At 35.5% G+C, this 20194-nt stretch overlaps 1 protein-coding gene and 1 pseudogene across 2 annotated transcripts; both read left to right on the top strand.

Annotated features, from left to right (window-relative positions):
• Positions 1 to 527: 527 nt before the first annotated feature.
• Positions 528 to 6245, top strand: LOC147552269 (cyprosin-like; annotated as a pseudogene). Its single transcript, XR_015237477.1, has 15 exons — positions 528 to 809; positions 910 to 1149; positions 2907 to 3089; positions 3196 to 3256; positions 3349 to 3443; positions 3530 to 3650; positions 3727 to 3895; positions 4005 to 4041; positions 4121 to 4188; positions 4273 to 4383; positions 4834 to 4898; positions 4977 to 5137; positions 5216 to 5310; positions 5678 to 5791; positions 6003 to 6245. The product of XR_015237477.1 is annotated as a cyprosin-like (transcript).
• Positions 6246 to 9885: 3640 nt separating this feature from the next.
• LOC147552268 (aspartic proteinase A1-like) lies at positions 9886 to 14811 on the top strand. Its single transcript, XM_086669238.1, has 14 exons — positions 9886 to 10208; positions 10930 to 11295; positions 11392 to 11452; positions 11658 to 11752; positions 11843 to 11955; positions 12087 to 12255; positions 12356 to 12395; positions 12484 to 12548; positions 12637 to 12750; positions 13250 to 13314; positions 13397 to 13556; positions 13634 to 13753; positions 14204 to 14292; positions 14487 to 14811. The coding sequence occupies exons 2-14, from the start codon at positions 10936 to 10938 to the stop codon at positions 14569 to 14571; spliced, it is 1536 nt and encodes a 511-aa protein (XP_086525364.1). The 5' UTR covers positions 9886 to 10208; positions 10930 to 10935; the 3' UTR covers positions 14572 to 14811.
• The last annotated feature ends 5383 nt before the right edge of the window (positions 14812 to 20194 follow it).

Raw genomic sequence — 20194 nt, 5'->3', positions numbered from 1 at the left:
AGGTTCAACTCTAATAGGTGCGGGATTTGTTTTTGGGGAACTTTGTACGAGCTCATCTTAAAGGCCTTGACACTTATGGTTTGAGCGTACACCTATAGCCTAGGCTGAGGACCCTCTCTCAAGCGATGCGAGATTATAACGATCTCAAACCTTTGGCAACAAGTCGTCATTGGTTGTGGTACCATCTGTGACGCCTCAAATATTAGCCGTTATCGATATTGTCCCCACTACACACCCTAAAAGCCTACACACTTACTAAGTTTGAGTACACTGTACACACCTATAACCAAGACTCTAGACTATCTCCCAAGCAATGTGAGACTATATATCACATAAATATTAGAGGTAAACCACTTGGTTCAGTTAAGAGCCCACTTACAACTCACTTTAAGCAATGTGGGAGTTTGTCATTGCGAATCAAACTTGAGCTAAGCTTTGGGGATCTGTTAAGAGTAGGTGGAGAATGTACACACAACTCCAATTTACCATGATCATTATAATATACAAAAAACTCATATCAAATGAATATGGTAAATATTATTATGAGTTTGGGAAGAGGCAAGCGAAGGAGCAAGTATTGGGAACAATTAGCGGTGTCAAACGGGCCGGGATGGGCCAATCTGATCCATCCAAAGCCGCCCAGGACGGCTCATCGACTACACTTGATCACCCTGCGAAACAAGTATCATAGACCCAGAGGCGGAGCTATTAGTGGGGCTGACCCAGGTTTCTATGAATTGGTCCGAAGACTTCAGATGCAAGCAAACTACTTGCTTCCAGATGAAAGTATCATTTGTCTAGCAACCTCGGTGAGTCTGAACATGTATATATAACTTTAAAGAACTACCTGAGTGCCCAATACTTCCCTGAGATTGGTATTGGACACTTTATATCTGTACTTGTAGATAGAATTTCTATTTGTCGGTGAAATTTTGGATTATTTATCTAACTTCTGGGGTTTGCTTTGGTGGTTGTGCTGCTATTGCTGATTCTGGAACATCTTTGTTGGTCGGGCCGATGGTATGTACCACAGATTCCGTTTGTAGAGTCATAATCAATCATGCCATTGGAGCAACTGGGTTTGTTAGCAGGGAGTGCAAAAAAGTAGTTAGCCAATATGGTGAACCGAACGCAGCGTTAGTAGCAGAGGTATAAACCCAATCCTTCACTCTAGCATCCTATACTTGCGCATCATTTCGCCTATATACACTCTCACATGCCATGATGAAGTTTTGATGCTAATTTGCTTGTATGTTAAGTTTACAGATAACGAACTCAAACCATTTTTCAATGAATGGAGAGGCTCTACATTTTGTAGTTGGTAATGAGACTTGCCTTTTCCATGTGGGGCTTTTCTCAGACATGACACACCCCTCACATTTGGCATTCTTCTAAGCCACGTGCGTGACTTTTTGTTGGGTGATGTCGAGCACGTATGCCCATCACGTGTAGGCTAGCTCTGGTACCATATTGAGTTTATGGAGATGCAACTCAACGTAAAATGAGAATGAGTGATGCCCTAAAGGTTATGTTGTTGGTCATAGGACTCCCCTTTATCCACCTAGAACTATTCTCGATCTTTTATTATCAATGTCCTTGAAGAAGTATAGGTTATTTTTACTGATTTATCTTCGGTTTTTGTTGTATCTTACAGTAAAAGCCCAAGAAAATCTGCTGTCAGATTGGTTTATGTACCTTTGATTCGAGGAGTTAGGTAGGATCAATAGACGTACTTGAAACCACGTATATGTTTGCTTTGTTGTTAAATAGTTTTGCTCATTCGTGTATTTTCCGCAGCATGGAGATCCAAAGCATAGGTAACAAGGACAATGCAGGTAATTTGTCTGGTAACTTTCCTTGATAACATGTGTTCGACTTGTGAGATGGTCATAGTGTGGATGCAAAATCAGCTAAAACAAAACAAATCACAGGAGGGTGCAATGGAATATGCGAACGAGGTGAAACTTGTCCATAAATGTGAGATGGTCTTCCTCATGCGAACGAGTTTAGCTTAATTTTGTCAACATAAGATATTTGTTTGTCCATATATTGGTAACCCAATATATAACTTGTCCTTTTTACTAACAAAAATCTTGAATTGGACCTTCGGCCCAATTTCTTATTCGATATATGTGTTGCTCACCCCAATCTACCCGTAATCTTATTGGGAATAAGACTCTAGAGCCCCATCTGCCCAACCTGATGAGTGAGTACACCCACGGTCACCTCTCATGAGAGAATGCACCCACGGTCACCCGACCTGGTCCGATTCCCACCCCTAGTCTTGCTCTTAATATTTTAAGATATTTGATCCATTTTTTACATAAACAATAGACATAAAGCTCTTCATCTCCTCCATTAATGGCGAGGCCCTTTGACTTTCTCAATTAAAAAGTATTTATCTAGATCTCAATATCTACTTGAACAAAATTCGTAGTATATTTTAGAACGAACACGATTAGCAATGTGTAGGGTTGCATTATATTTGTGCTGAGCCCCTTCTAACTTTCTCAGCTAAAAAGTATTTATCTAGATCTCTAGTTGAACAAAATTCTTTAAGATAAATGGACAGACTCAAAAATTGTAGATTTAGAGACATGATTTTTCGATTTGTTTAAATAACCAAAACCACAAAAAGAAGCTATTGTATAACTCATAGCTACCCATTGAACAGTGTAGATCGTATTTCAATGGAAACTTGATAAGTCGATCCGCCTGCACATTTTGCTGCTTTTACAACTGCAGTCAGAGTGTGAGACTAGAGTTACGCTCCGTATTGCTAGTTGTACACGTCGTTTTACCAACTAAAAGCCTATGAAAACTTCCCATGCTAGAGAATAGAGATGATGGTAGTAAAGAATTTTTTGACGATAGATAAAGAAAATTAAATTACACTCTTTACAAAGTATCATTTGGATAGCAACCTTGGTGTGCCTCAACGTATTGATGTAACTTTAAAGAACTACGTGAATGCCCAATACTATGGTGAGATTGGTATTGGTAGCCATAGTCCCCCTCAGAAGTTCACGGTGGTTTTTGACACTGGTAGTTCGATCCTCTAGGTTCCCTCTCACAAGGGCTATTTCTCGGTAATTTAATTATCATCTTAGACGATCGAGCTTATGTCGTAATATATGTATTAACAGAATTTCTCATAGCTGAAAGTTTCTTATTTATTATACTTTTATTGAACAGGTTGCTTGTTATATGCATTCCCAATACAAGTCAAGCCAATCAAGTAGCTACAAGGAGCACGGTTCGTTATGCTTTCTAGCTGAATGTCTTTCCATGAAATCGTGTGACTGCAGCAGTTGAACAACATTCTTCTGTTTTGATTTGGTTTTCCAGGAACATCAGCCTCCATCCAGTATGGTGCTGGATTTATTTCTGGTTACTTCAGTGAAGACAATGTTAAAATTGGTGACATTGTTGTCAAAAACCAGGTAAATTTCAAAACAATGTATTTTTATACAGTTTGTTAAAATATTTTGCTTAACTATTAATCATCATAACGTTCTTCCGTTTTCAGGATTTTATCGAGGCAACTAGTGAACCAGGTATCACATTTGTTCTGGCCAAGGCGCCAAGCATGATGGCATACTTGGACTTGGATTTCAAGAGTTCGCAATTGAAAATGCTACCCCCGTGTGGTATTCTGTTTCCTCTTTAGTCTTTTCAGATTTCTAATTCTACGGATATTAGTTAACAAACTTGCGATGATTACAGGTATAACATGCTCAAACAGAACCTCGTTAAGCAACACGTTTTCTCATTTTGGTTAAACCGAAATCCAGATGCGGTAAAAGGTGGTCAACTTGTATTCGGTGCTATTGATCCCAAGCATCACAAAGGGGCTCACATTTACGTTCCAGTGACTCAGAAAGGGTACTGGCAGGTGATCGGTTGTCTAAAAATTCTTATCTTGAGCTACAATTAATAATTATACACCAATTTGGTCTCTTAATTCGTCATCTAACTTTGCGTATTCGTATTGTTTATCTTAGTTCGATATGGGCGATGTCCTTATTGGTGGTAAAACAACAGATAATAATTTCACTTGATATCTGTACTTGATAGAATTTCTATTTCTTGCTAAAATTTCGGATTATCTACCAATTTTCAGGGGTTTGCTCTGATGGTTGTACTGCTATTGCTGATTCAGGAACTTCTTTCGTGTCTGGGCCAACAGTATGTACCACAGATTCAGTTTGTAAAGTCATAATCAACAATGAGAAACATACATAACCAATAGTTAATCTTTTCTTCTTTCAGTCATTCGTAACCGAAATCAATCATGCCATTAATGCAACTGGGTTAGTTAGCCGGTAGTGCAAAAAAATAGTTAGCCAATATGGTGAAGTGATCGCAGCTTTAGTAGCAGAGGTATAAACTAATCCTTCACTTTAGCATCCTATACTCGCGCATCATTTCATAAATATACACCCTCACATGCCATGAAGAAGTTTTGATGCTACTATGCTTCTATATTATACATAGCGAACTCAAAAACCAGCGTGCAATGAACAGAGAGGCCCTAGATATAGTAGTTGGCCACGAGACGTTCCATTTCCAAGTGGAACTCTTCATACACATTTGCCATTCTTGTGAGCCTCATGTGTAACTTTTTGTTGGGTGATGTCGAGCACGTATGCCTATAACTTGTGGTATGCTAGCTCTGGTACAATATTGAACTTATGGAGATCCAACTCAATGCAAACTGAGAATGAGTTAGGCCGTAAAAGTTAAATATGTAGTTGGTCACAGGACTCCCGTTTGTCCATGTGCGCGACTGTCCTTGGAGGGGGTATAGGTTATTTTGCTGATTTGCTACAGGAAAAACCCAAGAAAATCTGCTCCCAGATTGGTTTATGTACCTGGGACGGCACTCAAGGTGTTAGGTAGGATCAATACGCAAGCTTCAAACCACTTATATGTTTGCTTTGTCGTAAAATAACTCATCCATGTATTTTCTGCAGCATGGACATCGAGAGCGTAGTTAACAAGGACAATGCAGCTAAATTATCTGCTAGTTTCCTCGATAACATGTGCTCGACTTGTGAGATGGCTGTGGTATGGTTGCAAAATCAGTTAAAACAGAACCAAACACAGGAGGATGCAGCGAAACATTGCGAACGAAGTGAAATATTGTGCACACTATATATGCGTTATGTTATGTTCGTGCCTCATATTCAACTTATCTATGTCGATGTTGCAGCTCTGTGAAAAACTTCCTAGCCCAATGGGATTATCAGCTGTTGACTGTAACGGACTTAAATCTATGCCGATTGTCAGTTTCACCATTGGTGGTAATCAACTCAAGTTACTCCAAATCAGGTATAATGTCGATCATCCTAGGTTTTCGTATATATAAAGTTTTAAACTAATGTAATTAATGTAAAATAACGGTTGCGTAAAAGAGAGCCCCAGACAGGCTCAAGGATTGGGCTTACCCTAAAATATGTTGTTCCAATCCTGTCTTGTTGAGCCAAAGCTACCTCGGTTCATCCATTTGCCAACTTTTCTAAACCTAAATGCTCGTCCGGATTTAGATCCAATACAATGATACCCAAATCATCTATATATAATAAGCTACTACTTAATGGTTAATGTTGGGGTTGCCAGAATTCTTTTTGCAGATATATTGTTTATCGTGATAAATAATTCAGTATTCTTGTGTATTTTTTCATGTTGTTGGTGATCAGTACATTGTCAAGCTAGACAAGGGTCAAGCGATGAGGTGTATTAGCGGATTTACACCTTTGGACGCACTTACTCCCAGTGGCCCTTTCTGGTATTTCTTTTCTTTCTTCATTTTCCTGAAACAACAAAATACGAATCCCGTTCTCCTCGTAGACATACACATATTACCACTAGACGGAAGTGGGCTTCACTGTTCCGTCTAATTTCATGTCTTGTTATCTTCCATGACGATATTATTTTTTTTTTCTTCCATGACCAGAGATGACAAATTATACTAAAACAGACTGGTATTCTAATTGCAGGATCTTGGGAGACGTCTTCATGGGTCCATACCATACTGTATTTGACTATGGAAAATCGAGAATTGGATTTGCACCAGCAGCGTAAACTTGAATGAATCGTGTTGTGTTGTTTTCACAGTGGAGTCATTTCTTTCTTCTTGATTTATTGATCTTTGTGACTGGTGATTCTACATGCTTCTGTTGTGTAATTGCTTTAGAAATTTGTAGTATGGAATTGTCAAGGCCTGGGAACTAAACTCACCAAGTACCATTTGAATTTTGATGATAGTTATTAAAATTTTGTAGCAATCAAAAGAGAGTTCTCTTTTCAATCCATTCTTCCATGTCTGAATTATGATAACTGTGCAATTTTTGAACCTTAAGGTCCGGCCGGGGATTCTGCTAATCTCAAACTTCATAAGCTGAGTCCCAATTTGATCCATGCACCCGTCGAGTCTAAACTCACTCACGATGACACGATTACTGAGACATCACAGGGTTCTACTGTTGTCCATATGGAACAAATAAAATTCAATCTTGGTTTTCGAAGCTAGCAGAAGACCAACATATACTGTCACAGGATTTCTCGTCTAGTTTCCTGTCGGGGGAGAGACAAAAAGATAGTGGTGATCTAAGAAGGTGATGGTGTAAATGAGATAAAGACACCGATATGGGTGTATTTTTTCGTTTACAAAATAAAAAGCTTGTGCGGGTTTAAAATTGACTTGGCCCTAATGAACTATCGTTTGTGTGTGTTGTGACGAAATCAAGTAAACTAAGAAAAACAGTGGGAAATAAACAATCACATAAAATACAAAGAGATTTACATGGTTCGGTTGGTAAGACTTCCTCCAATGACGACGCGGTGATTTTCACTATGATAAGAGGACAAGTTGCACAAGGGATTCGTGAGAATGAATATGTTACATTGACTTGAATCTGCCATCATCATAGTTCAACGCCTTTGAGTCATCGTCCCACTAGCCCTGTCAGAGCTTGTTCTCCAAAGGGTTCAACATCTGGAAATTGCAATCAAGTTTAAGCAATGCTTAAACTTGAAAGTGTTTCTCTTCTGCAGACACCTTCTTCACTGTGATCTTTTCTTCTTCAGTCCATCTTTGATAAAGTGATACCTAAAATCAATGTGTTTAGTTCTCTCGTGATACGTTTCATTACAAATGAAACACACTCTGATTGTTAGACCTCTTTCACCTCCGCTTCAAGTCAAAATTACCAGCTAACCCTTTAGTCATATTACCTCACTTGACATCTGCGATTTTTAGAGTTTTTTCTGCATTGGAGATGCTCTACATCGACGAAGGAGATACAGTTTGAGAGATTCTGAGAGACAGGACGAGAGTTGAGTTGAAAAATAAGAAGGTTTCTATTGTGAAAAGAAGTTGAAAAGGTAATGCTAGTCTTATTATACTAGTATTTTAAATCATTTTTTTTTTTTGATGAAGGAATAGTATTTTAAATCATTTGATTCATATTTATAACAAACAATAACAATAATGATAGACATAAAAGCTTCCGATAAGGTTTTTCTAGCTCTTCGATTAGTGGGTAAGTCAGTTCTGACTTTCTCGGTTGAAAATACTACCTATCTAGATCTCAAGACTGAGTAACTATAAAAACTCTTTAACATTTTTAAATGAAACGTGATGGGTAATCTCAACTACCTTCCAATTTATAAGTAAACCCTAGAAACCAAGCTCTCTATTGTTTGTTTATTTATTTAAATGATCTCCTCAGAAGAAGAAGAGGTCAGATAGTTATCCTCAATCGACGGTTACAACTTCTACAGTGGATTTAATCCACGGTGTATCTTCTTCAACCACACCAAAAACTCAGGAAATGACAGGTTTATTTTATTTTATTTTATTTTTTGTTGAGAAAATGACTGGTTTATTTGGTACTTCATTCCCCATCAGAAAACTTATAGACCGAGTTTTCTTGTAGCCACGTAGCTCATTGTTTGACCAATTATTGAGGATCATTCATTTTGAATTTATTTCAAGGTGATATCTTCTCCTCAACAAAATTGAAGTCTTTATAAAAAGATTTAGGAATACAATTTATTGCACACAATTTTCTTGTAAGTAACAAAAACCACATTTATGAATAAGGTTTGTGTTGAACATCAATCAAGGAATCACTTGAAAATTGAAACGGAATCCTACTGAAATTCATTGTGAGCAGCCTGCAGATTCACCCAATTTATGCACTGAATGGCATGCTCACAAGGAACACCATCGACCTGGCACCTTCTATATGTACAAGTAAGTTGTTGAAGATCGACCGAATGATATGGGTCGGAGTAAACCTCGAATATTAATGGGGCTGTCTGTGCAAAATTTCAAGTTGCGGGTTTTAGTTTCGTAGTCTTAACTTGGTGTGATGATTCTGTAGGAAAATCCATCAATGCTGGTTTACTAAAAGAAAAAAAACATATACATTTGTCAGAAACATCTATAATTTGTCATAATCGACATATAACAATGAATAAATTATACATAATGTATGATAAACCTCAGCATAAGTGGGGGATAAAATAGTATTTTAGTTTATATCACAGTGATAGCATAAGGTTCTGTAATTTGCTATAAATTACGTGTACTGTTTCATAAATTACGCAATATGTACAAACTGTTTCAGAATAATTGTACGAAATCTTTATTAGTAAGAGAGTGTAAATCGCAGAAAAGTACATATAATTGTGCGTAAACTACAAGATGTTTATATTATGTTACGAAAACAATTTAGTGAATCTTATCTGGTGAAAACGTATGATATTTTATACTTTCGTATAAAGTACGTATCGTTTATAATCAACTACAATACAAAACACACTGAAATTTATCTGGTTCAGTAATGGTACGGAAACCAGATTTGATGTCAAGAAATATTCGAATAATCAACATCTGTAACAAAATTCTATTGAAAACTAATTTAATACATGAAGATAAACATCACACATTCGAGTTAATAAATTAGTAAACAAGGATTTCAGATAAAAATCATAAATCTGTTTTGAATATTTTAGAGAGAGAAAATCATATATTATGATGAAAGTAGGTAAAAAAAATGATATAGAGATGAAACCGATGATGATGAAATCTGTAAATATACATCGAAGATGAAGATTAAAAACACTGAAATGTTAAATCTGTTACTTTAACCTGAGAAGCAAATAGTAGATCTTAACAATGGTACGAACAGAGACTTTGAAACTGTAAATCCTGATAAACAATGGAAGTTTCAACTGCTATAATGAAGATGAAGCAAATTTCTGAGATTCAAAAATGGAGGTTTATTAGACGATTCGGTTTTAGAGAGAAAGATAAACAGGTTTCCATTATAGAGAATAATAAAGATAATGGTTACTTTGAATAGAATCGTTATTGGAGAGAGAAGGTAGGAGATAAAATAGGAAACAAAACTTTGAAATTTTGAAGAAAAATCAGTTTTTATATATAATGAAGGTTAGTTTAGGTATTAAGATTTAATATGTATTATAGGGATTAGTGTTTTCTCTCGAGATGGATCCAAATGGACTAGATATCCATTTGCATTATTATTTTGGTTTAAAAAACCGTTTTAGGATTAGAGAGGACTAAATATGTGTTTAGGATCCGGTTTTTGGACTATAAGATGGGTGTAAGGTCCAAAGTTGATAAAAATAAAAATAAATTTAAATCAATTTTTTTAAATTCCTCAACTTTCCTAATGTAAATATACAAATATATCACTAATGTTTTAATTATTTTGTATAGGTGTAGACATGTGCAGAAATGTGTTCGTTTTTACGCGACACAAACTAAACTGCATGAAATTAAACAGTAAAAGACTAAAACTTATTTACGTTTTGAATAGCAATGGGTGTCATGCAAAAAACTGATTCGTTTGGTGAAGTCTAAAATTTTAGACTGTAGACTTCTTGTGGATGTACAAATTTTAGACTTTAGACTTCTTCTGAATTTTATGTTAATAGTGGACTTATTATGGATTATTATCCGAACTTAGACGAATATTTCTTAGTACCTTTCTATCATGCGTTAATAGCAATTTTGATAGAAATAGATGTAGCAAAATAAGATTCTTTAGAAGGGGTAGTAGTTAAGTAATAGTTTCTCTCTCATCAGTGTTTGGTTTTATATTGTGGTGTGAGGTTCTTCTCTTTTTTCTCAACTTCCTTCTCCTCACAAAAAATACCTTCTCTAATCAGTAAGTAATAATTTGATTCTTCTTTCTCATTTTTTGTTTTCTTCTGAAATTTTTCTTCTAAATTTGTTTGGTTCATCTAATAGTACTCTCATTTCTGCACAAATTGATGTCTTATTTGGTAATTATAGTTATAGTTAACCTTATTTTATTCAAATTTGGCCCCCCTTTTTTGTTTAATTTCATTCATAGGCATGATTTTGCTTTCCAAATCTATAGAAAACAGTTATATTGAGTTGTGATGAGTGTTTACTTTGATTTCTAGGGTTTTGTAGGGTTTATTCACTGATTGATACCTTTCTCTAATTGAAAGTTGATGATGACTGTTAAAATATATGCTTTTATGGTTTAATTTATTCTAAAATCCCTAATTCTAGATTGATATTAGTTCCCATATGGTTATTGTGGGTTTCTTTTAGAGTTTGTGCTAGAAATATATCAGTTGACTTTTTGTTTTTCCTCAGGTTCTGCTTGGATCTCTAAATTTTTTACAATACTATAAGTTAAGGGGTTTTGTCTCAGAGTTTAGATTAATGATCGGGCGTAGAAGTTCGATTATTTTTTGATCTTTTACGAACTTCTTAGGTTTTAATTGATTATATTTCTTAGAACAAAATTTGGGGATGAACCAAACCTTCCTGGTTGGTTTATCATCCAATTAGTTTCTGTGGGTTGAACTTTCAATCAGCCATAAACAAAATCTTACTCTTTTGTGGAATTGTAGGTCAATATGGGAAAGATATGCAAATCTTTGGTGTTAGTTCTTTTCTTTACTCTGCTTTCATTTTCTCCGAGTTTTTCCGAAACCAATGATGGGTTATTAAGAATTGGTCTAAAAAAGAGGACTTTGGATGCGAACGAACGACTTGTGTCTAAGGAAGGGCAATCTTTAAGATCTTCCGGACGAGAGTATCGTTTTCAGAACAACCTTGGTGATTCTAACGATGTCGATATTGTAACTTTAAAGAATTACATGGATGCCCAGTACTTCGGGGAAATTGGTATTGGTAGTCCCCCTCAAAATTTCACTGTGATCTTTGATACTGGCAGTTCGAACCTGTGGGTACCCTCTGCAAAGTGCTATTTCTCGGTAAGTTCATCATCTAGGATGAGTTTATGTCGTGATTTAATATCTTATCCCGCAAAATAATAAACTAATGCTACAATTTTGTGAACCCGTATGCAGATTGCTTGTTATTTCCATTCCAAGTACAAGTCAAGTAAATCAAGTACCTACAAGAAGAACGGTTCGTTATGCTTCATTGCTCTATTTATCTCCAGTTTGACTTGTTAGAACAGCTTTAGTTTACTTTTTCGATACTTATATCTTAGTTGAGTATCTTGATGAACAAGATAATCTCAAGAAGAACCGTGAACAGTAACCTAATTAATTTTCCTGGACTTGGGATTGTGCTTGCAATCAAATTTATTCCATTTCCATTAATTTTCCAGGTAAACCAGCTGCAATCCGCTATGGTACTGGAGCTATTTCTGGTTACTTCAGCCAAGATAACGTTAAAGTTGGTGACCTTGTTGTCAAAAAACAGGTGAATATCAGAAATAAATATCTTTTTTATGGTTGAATCAATTTTTTTTTGTTAACGACACTTTTAACTCATAATGGTCTTCCTCTTCAGGAGTTTATCGAGGCAACTAGGGAACCAAGTATCACATTTGTGGTAGCTAAGTTTGATGGCATACTTGGACTAGGGTTTCAGGAGATCTCGGTCGGGAATTCTGTCCCAGTGTGGTATGCTGCTCCATCGTTTCAAGAGTTTGACTTATTTTAAATTTGAATAACAAAATGTGATGAAAACAAAATATTGGTTTCCAGAATTCCAGTTCTGCGGATATGAACTGACAAACTTACACTGATTACAGGTATAACATGGTCAAACAAAATCTCGTTAAGGAACCTGTTTTCTCATTTTGGTTTAACCGAAATGCAGATGATGAAGAAGGTGGTGAAATTGTATTTGGTGGTGCTGATCCCAAACATTACAAAGGGGATCACACTTATGTTCCAGTAACTCAGAAAGGATACTGGCAGGTGCGCTGTCACATTTTCTTATCTTGATCTACAATTGATAATTATACACCATTTTATCTCTTCATTGTTTAACTTTGGGTGTTCATATATCTGATCTCAGTTTGATATGGCCGATGTCCTTGTTGGTGGTAAAACGACTGGTAAATTTTCACTTTGGCACTTGAAATCTGTACTTGTTGGTAGTATCGTTATTTGTTGCCGAAATTTAGATTATTTCTCTATTTACAGGGTTTTGTTCTGGTGGTTGTGCTGCTATTGCTGATTCCGGAACTTCTTTGTTGGCCGGTCCAACGGTATGTACCACAGATTCGGTTTGAAGAGTCATGACGATCCATGAGAACATGATCAGTAGTTTGATGTCTTATTTGTTTCTTCTTTCAGCCAATCATAACCCAAATAAATCATGCCATTGGAGCAACTGGGGTGGTTAGCCAGGAGTGCAAACAAGTAGTCAGTCAATATGGTGAAACGATCATAGCAGCGTTGGTAGCAGAGGTATAAACTATTTTTTCACTCTAGCTCTTACACTCCTGCATCATTTCATCTAGATACACTCTCACATGCCCTCATGAAGTTTTGACGCTAGTACTATCTTTCTACTATTAAGCTCACAGATGCACTCAAAACCAATTTGTGGTAAATGGAGAAGTCTTGGATATTATGTAGTTATTCGTGAGGCTTTCCTTTGTCCACGTGGGACGATTCTCAAACCCTCACATTCAGCATTCTTTGGAGCCTAAACACATCTTTTTGTTATGGACGCTCTACACGTATGACTATTGGGCCTATCTTGTGTAGGGTAGCTTTAGTACCATATTAAGTTTATGGACATCCAACTCAAAACCAATTGGGAATGGCCCTAGATATCATGTAGTTGATCATGACACTTCCCTTTGTACATGTATTTTGACATCTATTACTTTCTATTGTCCAATGTCCTTGAGGGATGTAGGTTATTTTAGCTGATTTGGCCTGTGTTTGCTATTCCTTACAGACGGATCCCAAGAAAGTCTGCTCCCAGGTTGGTTTATGTACCTTTGACGGTACTCGAGGTGTCAGGTATGCTCATTTTTCATATTTGAAACAGGTATCTGTTTATTTCTACACAAAATAGTTAGTCTGATCCATGTATGTTCCGCAGTATGGACATCCAGAGCGTAGTTAACAAGGAGAATGCCCATAAATTATCTGGTGGTTTCGCTGATACCATGTGCTCGGCTTGTGAGATGGCAGTAGTATGGATGCAAAACCAGCTCAAACAGAACATGACACAGGAGCGCATATTGAACTATGTGAATGAGGTGATACATCATTTAAAATGTACAGATATTATCTTCTTAGTTGAGTGATATTTAACTTATCTCCCTTGATGTTGTAGCTCTGCGAAAGAATTCCTAGCCCAATGGGAGAATCAGCTGTTGACTGTAACGGACTTGAATCCATGCCAAGTGTCAGTTTCACCATTGGTGGTAAAGAATTCAAGCTTAAACCAGAACAGGTATGATGCCAATCATCCTAGCTTTCTTTATGTATATATTTATATATATATATATATATATATATATATATATATATATAACAATGTAATAGCATAGAGCCCCGGAATGCATAACTTAGGCTGAGGGTTCGGCATTACCCTACAGTATGTTGTTCCATTCTTGTATTGCTGAGGCAAAGCTACCTGGTTTCATGGACTCGCGACCTTTTCTAAAGCTAATTCCATTTAGATTTATATCTCATTTGAAAACCTTTAAATAACTGATTTCTAATAAATTGACACGAAATCATCTATATATATGCCTAATAAGCTATAACTTCATAGTTAATGACCGAGGATATTCCAAATTCTACCAGAATCCTTCTTCCATATATAATGTTATCATGATAAATAATGCTGTCGTCTCATGATGCTTTTGTGTATTTCTTTTTTCTTTGTTGTGGTAATCAGTACATTCTCAAGATAGGCGAGGGTGAAGCAGCTCAGTGCATTAGCGGATTTACAGCTTTGGATGTGCCTCCTCCTCGTGGCCCTCTCTGGTATATCTTTCTTCTCTTCCCTTTTCTTCTTGAAACAGTAAGATACGAACCCTGCTCGCTCTCCTGGTAGAGGCACATATTACAATCAGACGAAAGTGGGCTTCACAATCCTGTCAATTTCATGTCTTGTTTCCTTCCATGATTACTACAGAGATGACAGATTATATTAATAACGGGTTAAATTCTAATTGCAGGATCTTGGGAGACGTTTTCATGGGTCGATATCATACTATATTCGACTATGGAAAGTTAAGGGTTGGATTTGCAGAAGCAGCATAAACTTGAATTGAATGGTGTTCTTTCTCATCTCTGGATCAAGTTGTTCATGGTCTGTCTGTATCACCATCACAACTTTTTCCTCTGCAACTTCCACCGAATATTTGGAGTTTTTAATTGTGTTAACTATTAGGAAATCAGACATAAGCATATCATATTTGGGTTGGCATGTAAATATCTAAAATGCAAGAATGATGCTTGACTTTTTAAATTAAACGAAATCCAGACGTTTACATGTGGTTTATATAGGTAATGATGTTTTTCCTATCTTGGATGTTTTATTCGATGTGCAATTTTCTACAGGTAAAAAGTTCTAAAAATGGCTTTTTTGGGTCATTATATTATTCAAAAAAAACGACCTTATTTTAAAAATAAACAGAAAGTGCATTAAAATTACTGTAAATAAGTCACTAGTTATCCAGACATCAAGTGGGAAAAGTCATGCTAGCTTAGCATAGAGAGTGTTTTCAGCTTTTTTGTTCGACCTATCTCTTAGCCTCGAAGATTAAAAAGAACAAACATTTTGTACTGATGCAAGAAGCATGTCGGGAAGGTGTCGAATGAGCATTTGGTGTTCTTCAAGTTCGATTTCAAATTGTCAAGAGACCAATGCGTTTATGGGGAAAAGATATACTCTATGATATGATATGATATATGTGTGCATTAATATGATTATAGATGGTAAGTCCGAAGATGAAACTTGCACTAGATGAAACAAAGCGTTTCAAACAATTTTATTCTTTTTTTTTTTTTGTTGAAACAAACAATTTTATTCAGTAAATTGTAAAAGATCATTGCAAATTGTATGTAATCAATCAAGTATATTAGCATCTCCTAAGTTGGCCCTAAAGCATCGCGAAAAGTTGTCAAAACCATTGCTAAAAGTAACATACAAATTTTGACAAGGGTGTGTGTCGGGAGCGACTAGTTATGTTTAACAAGAGAATATGCGGTGAAGAAACCCTGGAGTATATGTTTCTTTTTAAGTTAAATAGGTTATTCGATATGGTTTCACTAAAACCTCTTGGAATAATAGGAAAAACTATTTGATTTGAATAGCTTTTATAAGTTCTCCATACATAATTTGTACCTATTTTAAGGCATGACATCACTTTAAGGCCCAATTTAGCCATCTCTAATTATTTAGACACCAACCCAATTCTTTAAAAAATAACTTTAATTAATAAATTAATTAGTTGCATGATAATAACCAATCTTCCTCATCTCTTTCTTAACACTACTTATATCTAATAAGAAAATGAGAAATTAATTAGGCTGATTCCATCTGTTATTAATTTGTGTATATAAAATTAATATTAAAAAAGACTTTAGTTAGAGTGGATAATGACTTATATAACATTCTTTTATGCCAATAAAAGATACCCTAGATCCAAATAACTTGGACCAGTCTCTTTCTCTAAACCTTGTTTAATCCAAATTAATATTTTAAATTTAATTATCAGGTTCATTGTTTCCCTTAATCAAACTACATAACCATTTTTATAAAATTCTTGACAGGCCAGATCCAGAGTAGGTCCGGACAAGCGGCTACTAAAATAATAAAAGAAAGGAGAGCAATATTCCAAAGTACAATAGAGATGACTTAGATGTTTATTTTTACGAAATTTCTATTTTGTTAAGTAAAAAAGGAAATCTTTCAACCACAGAAAGAAAAGTAAAACATGAGTAGAGGAGTAAATTGGATGGAACTATTTGAATTTTGACACAAAATTAGTCTATTTAAGGTCGGTCTGATCCGGTCTAAGCCACGCTCTAGACCAAGCATGGTCTGGCAAATATGTGCATACATATGTGCCAAGTCCATTATTTATGCAGTTTATCTTTTGTATTTTTCATCTTCAATTCGTCCCAATTTCTCTATGTCCCTCATCCCTAATGAGAAACTTCTGTATCAAACCCTCACCTAAATTTATGTGGGGTGGAAGTTGGGTTAAATCACCTTAAATTTCATGACCATAGACCATAGAGGCATAGACCATAGTAGATAGGGTCAGGCCGCCAAACTATTAAAAAAAAACACTAGGGTGCTTAACATTCAGTGTACTTAGCCACCATAAGCCCTAATAACTTAGGATTCCCCTTCTATTTAATTTTCTTTTACAGGTCATGGCCTCACTAAACTCCACAAAAACTAATTAAGATCCAAATACTCACTAATTAGTTATTAATTAGGCAATTACATCTATTACTAAAATATAGTTTAAAGTTCACAATTAGGTGATAATCGGAGACATACATTAAGATAGTGGAGGGGACAATTAACGTGGTTCAGTCAAAGATCTCCCATGACGCTGATCTACATCTCTTAAACCAATAATAGATTCATTAACAGACACTACAATCGTGAATTTGATTCGTTATATTTTTCAGACAATTGGATGAATAAAATTTTAGGATTCGATTCGTATTTATAAAGTAAATCAGAGTTTCCTAATTTTCTAAGTTTCTTGACTAATCTAAGAAAGTAGATAGTATCTGTGTAATAATAATATAGATGATTACCAGAGACCATAAATATATGAAATTAAATCTTCTAGACTTTCAAATGTCTTCAAATGGACTTAGCCAATCTTTTTGAGTTGCTTTAAATGGACTTACCGAATTAGCCAATCTTTTTGGCATAATAGTGATTGTGAAATACAATTAAATTGTGTAATCGTAGAACTCTCCTCACTTACGAAGATTTTTGATCATCATATTTACTAGTACTTATACTGTTAAAATCAAATGAACTGTCCACAAATGATTATCGTATTTATTAGTACTTATACTGTTGGAATTTTTCGAATTCTTGAGTTCGAGAAGCAAAGGAGTATCCAACAACAAAAAAAAGAGTAAATTTAGTCTTAGGGCAAGTCCAATGTGGGGCTCGGGCTCCCAATTTTGGGAGCCCTTGATTTTTAGGAGCCCCGGGGCTTTTTTCAATTCCAACGTCGGGCTCCTAACAGGGGCTCCCAAATCAAAATTATGCACGTGTGTAATGTACGTGTGCGGACTTTTAATTTCAATTTTCAACTATAAATTATTAATTTTAAATATAAAATTGAAATTTAATATTATGTTAGAGAGAGAGAAGGAATTTTGAAAATATAAAAAAAAATTAAAAAAAGAAAAAATTAGAGAAATAATTGGAAAAACAAATTTAAAACAATTTATATTTTTTGAAAAAAAAAATAGTTTAAAAAAAAAATTAAAAAGAAGTGGGGTTAGGGGATCCACCCCAAATATGGCCGTTGGGAGACCCCCAACGGCCATATTTGGGGCTGGGAGCCCCCAGCCCGGGCTCCCATTTGGGAGCCAGGAAGCATGGGACTCCCAGCCCCACCGAGAGCTCAGCTCCGGAGCTCCCGGGTTGGAGCATGCGGGCTGGGCTGGGGCTCCCAAATTTTGAATTTGGGAGCCCCACACATTCGAGTTGCTCTTATTGGATTTGGTTGGACCCAATTTTCTCATCTTTAAGTAATATGACCAACTTTTTCAATATCTATGGAAATGCATGGCGTGGACGTTGTTATGATGGTTAAACTGTCAGTGCCACCTTAACCAATGATACTCTTACACATCACCTTAGTTACCAAACCCTAGATCCAATAGGTTTTAAAACGTGTACTCTTTTTCACACATCATCATGACCACATCTCTTTACCATCCCAACCACCTCATTACAACAATATATACCACGTGGAGGGCATGATAGTAAATTAAATTTCCGAATGAAAATGTGTGTAGCTACTATTGCTAACTCATGTTACTTGGCAACACTTTCCTCCACAAAAGTACTCAAACTTATCACCCTTCCCCACCCACCAAACTCTACACACTTTCCATCATCTCCTAATTTCAAATATTAAAAAGTTGGGTTATCTCTATTCTCTCTCTATTTCTTTCTTTAGCTCTTGTTCAATGTTGAGTGTCAGATTTGTGAATCTTATCTTACCCTCCTTTGTTAGTTTTGTTAGGAATCCTAGTAGTTTGAGTTATTGGTGATCAAAATAGGATATTTCCAAGTTTGATTACATGGGATTGTCACAAAGGGTGTCTTAACATAAAAGAAACCATGCAAATCTATATATCTATGAGAACATGCATGCTAGTCCAACTACACATTTATGTCTTGAAGATTATTACATATTTACATTAGGTTGCAATGCCAATTATATATAGTAGGCTAACGACAAGTTATGGTGTTTTTGTGCACGAAGATAATTGGCAACCTCAAATGTATATAGACGGTCTGGTTGATTTTAGTTATGACTGTTATTATGTGTGGTGGGAAAGATCTCGAAAATTTGCAAATGTATAATTACTACTAATGGGACCTCAAATCTATTTGCCAACTTTTTTTCTTTGATGATTCTACATAGTGGGCACTACAAGTAGAAAAGCTAATCCACCTCATGAAAGCATAACTTACACCCATATACCTTTTACAAAAATCTACTCATTCTATACTTGTCAAAATCTTAGTGGACCAAAGTGGACCCTACCCTTTTGCATAAAGAAACAAAGGGAAGAAGAGAGGGAAGGTTTAAACAAAGTATTAGTTTTTTTGTTTCTTGTTTTTGCGTGTGAAAGAAGGGATTTCAATTCAAAAGAATTTGAATCCTCCAAATCGGACGAATCTAATCTGTTTTAATGATTGGTTTTCTTGCAAGGGACGCATCTCATCCTTTCCTTACACTTTTTATGAATAAGTTTTCTTTCCTTCCCTCTCTAACTAACCTCACCTCAACTAATTTTAAACAAACAAAAGAGGTTAGAGTGACATACAAGAGTAGTGATGTTTGTAATGAGCTCTTTTCAAGCAACGATCTTATTGTATCTAAATTGTATGTCCGTTTTCGATAATTAGAAAAATGTGATTAGCAATCAAATCATTGATCTTTTCATTCTTTTTTATCCTGTTCACCATCCAAAACGTCCGTAACTTATCAAATTGAACCCATGAATTAATATTGGGATTTAGACCAAACATAAAATTCAGATAGAATAGCGTACGTATAGAAAGAGGCAAGGTGGGATTTCTTTACAACGGAATTCCAACTGTTTTTGTATGTGAATCATAACTTTTGGAAGGATTTGATTTGTTAAAATGTCTTTTCTTTCTTCATCTCCTTCCCTTCACTCTTTTTCTTTTCTTTGTTTGAATTTGAATTTTTCCTTACTTAGATCCTTAACCCTAACTTCTTTCCAAACCAACTCAACCTTTGAATTCACCTCATTGGCTCATTTCACACCACTTTTCTTTTTCTTTTAGTATTATTTTACTGATGCCTTATCTGTTAATCTTACTCTAACCTTTTGGTATCTCTAAGGGTGTGATGTCATAAAGGGCACATGTATCTCTCTCTTTTGTTTTTCTATCCTCACTAGCTAAAGAAAGTATTTTAATTGGAAAGAACTATTGTCATAAAAGTTTGATAAAGAGTTGCCCCTTAATGTATATGTCATGATTATACATAATTATATATAGAGTATGAATAAATTAGGTATATTGATATGTTGTAGTATTTTGGTTGAACTATAGAAAGAACTATTGGATTTGTTGCATTTCAATCATCTAGCCTATGGAAATACGCATAAGAGTCTAAATTGACAAATGTAT

This window comes from Eschscholzia californica, unplaced genomic scaffold (assembly GCF_041429995.1).
Source record: "Eschscholzia californica isolate CP2 unplaced genomic scaffold, dmEscCali1.0.p SCAF_3, whole genome shotgun sequence".
In the NCBI taxonomy this organism is placed as follows: Eukaryota; Viridiplantae; Streptophyta; class Magnoliopsida; order Ranunculales; family Papaveraceae; genus Eschscholzia; species Eschscholzia californica.
The sequence above is the reverse complement of the archived record's forward strand: the minus strand, read 5'-3'. Positions and strand labels throughout refer to the sequence as shown.

Coding starts and splice junctions, on each gene's coding strand:
- LOC147552268 (XM_086669238.1), top strand. CDS start 10,936: ATGGGAAAGATATGCAAATCTTTGGTGTTAGTTCTTTTCTTTACTCTG. Junction 11,296..11,391: donor CTGCAAAGTGCTATTTCTCG/GTAAGTTCATCA, acceptor ACCCGTATGCAG/ATTGCTTGTTATTTCCATTC. Junction 12,549..12,636: donor CTTTGTTGGCCGGTCCAACG/GTATGTACCACA, acceptor TTCTTCTTTCAG/CCAATCATAACCCAAATAAA.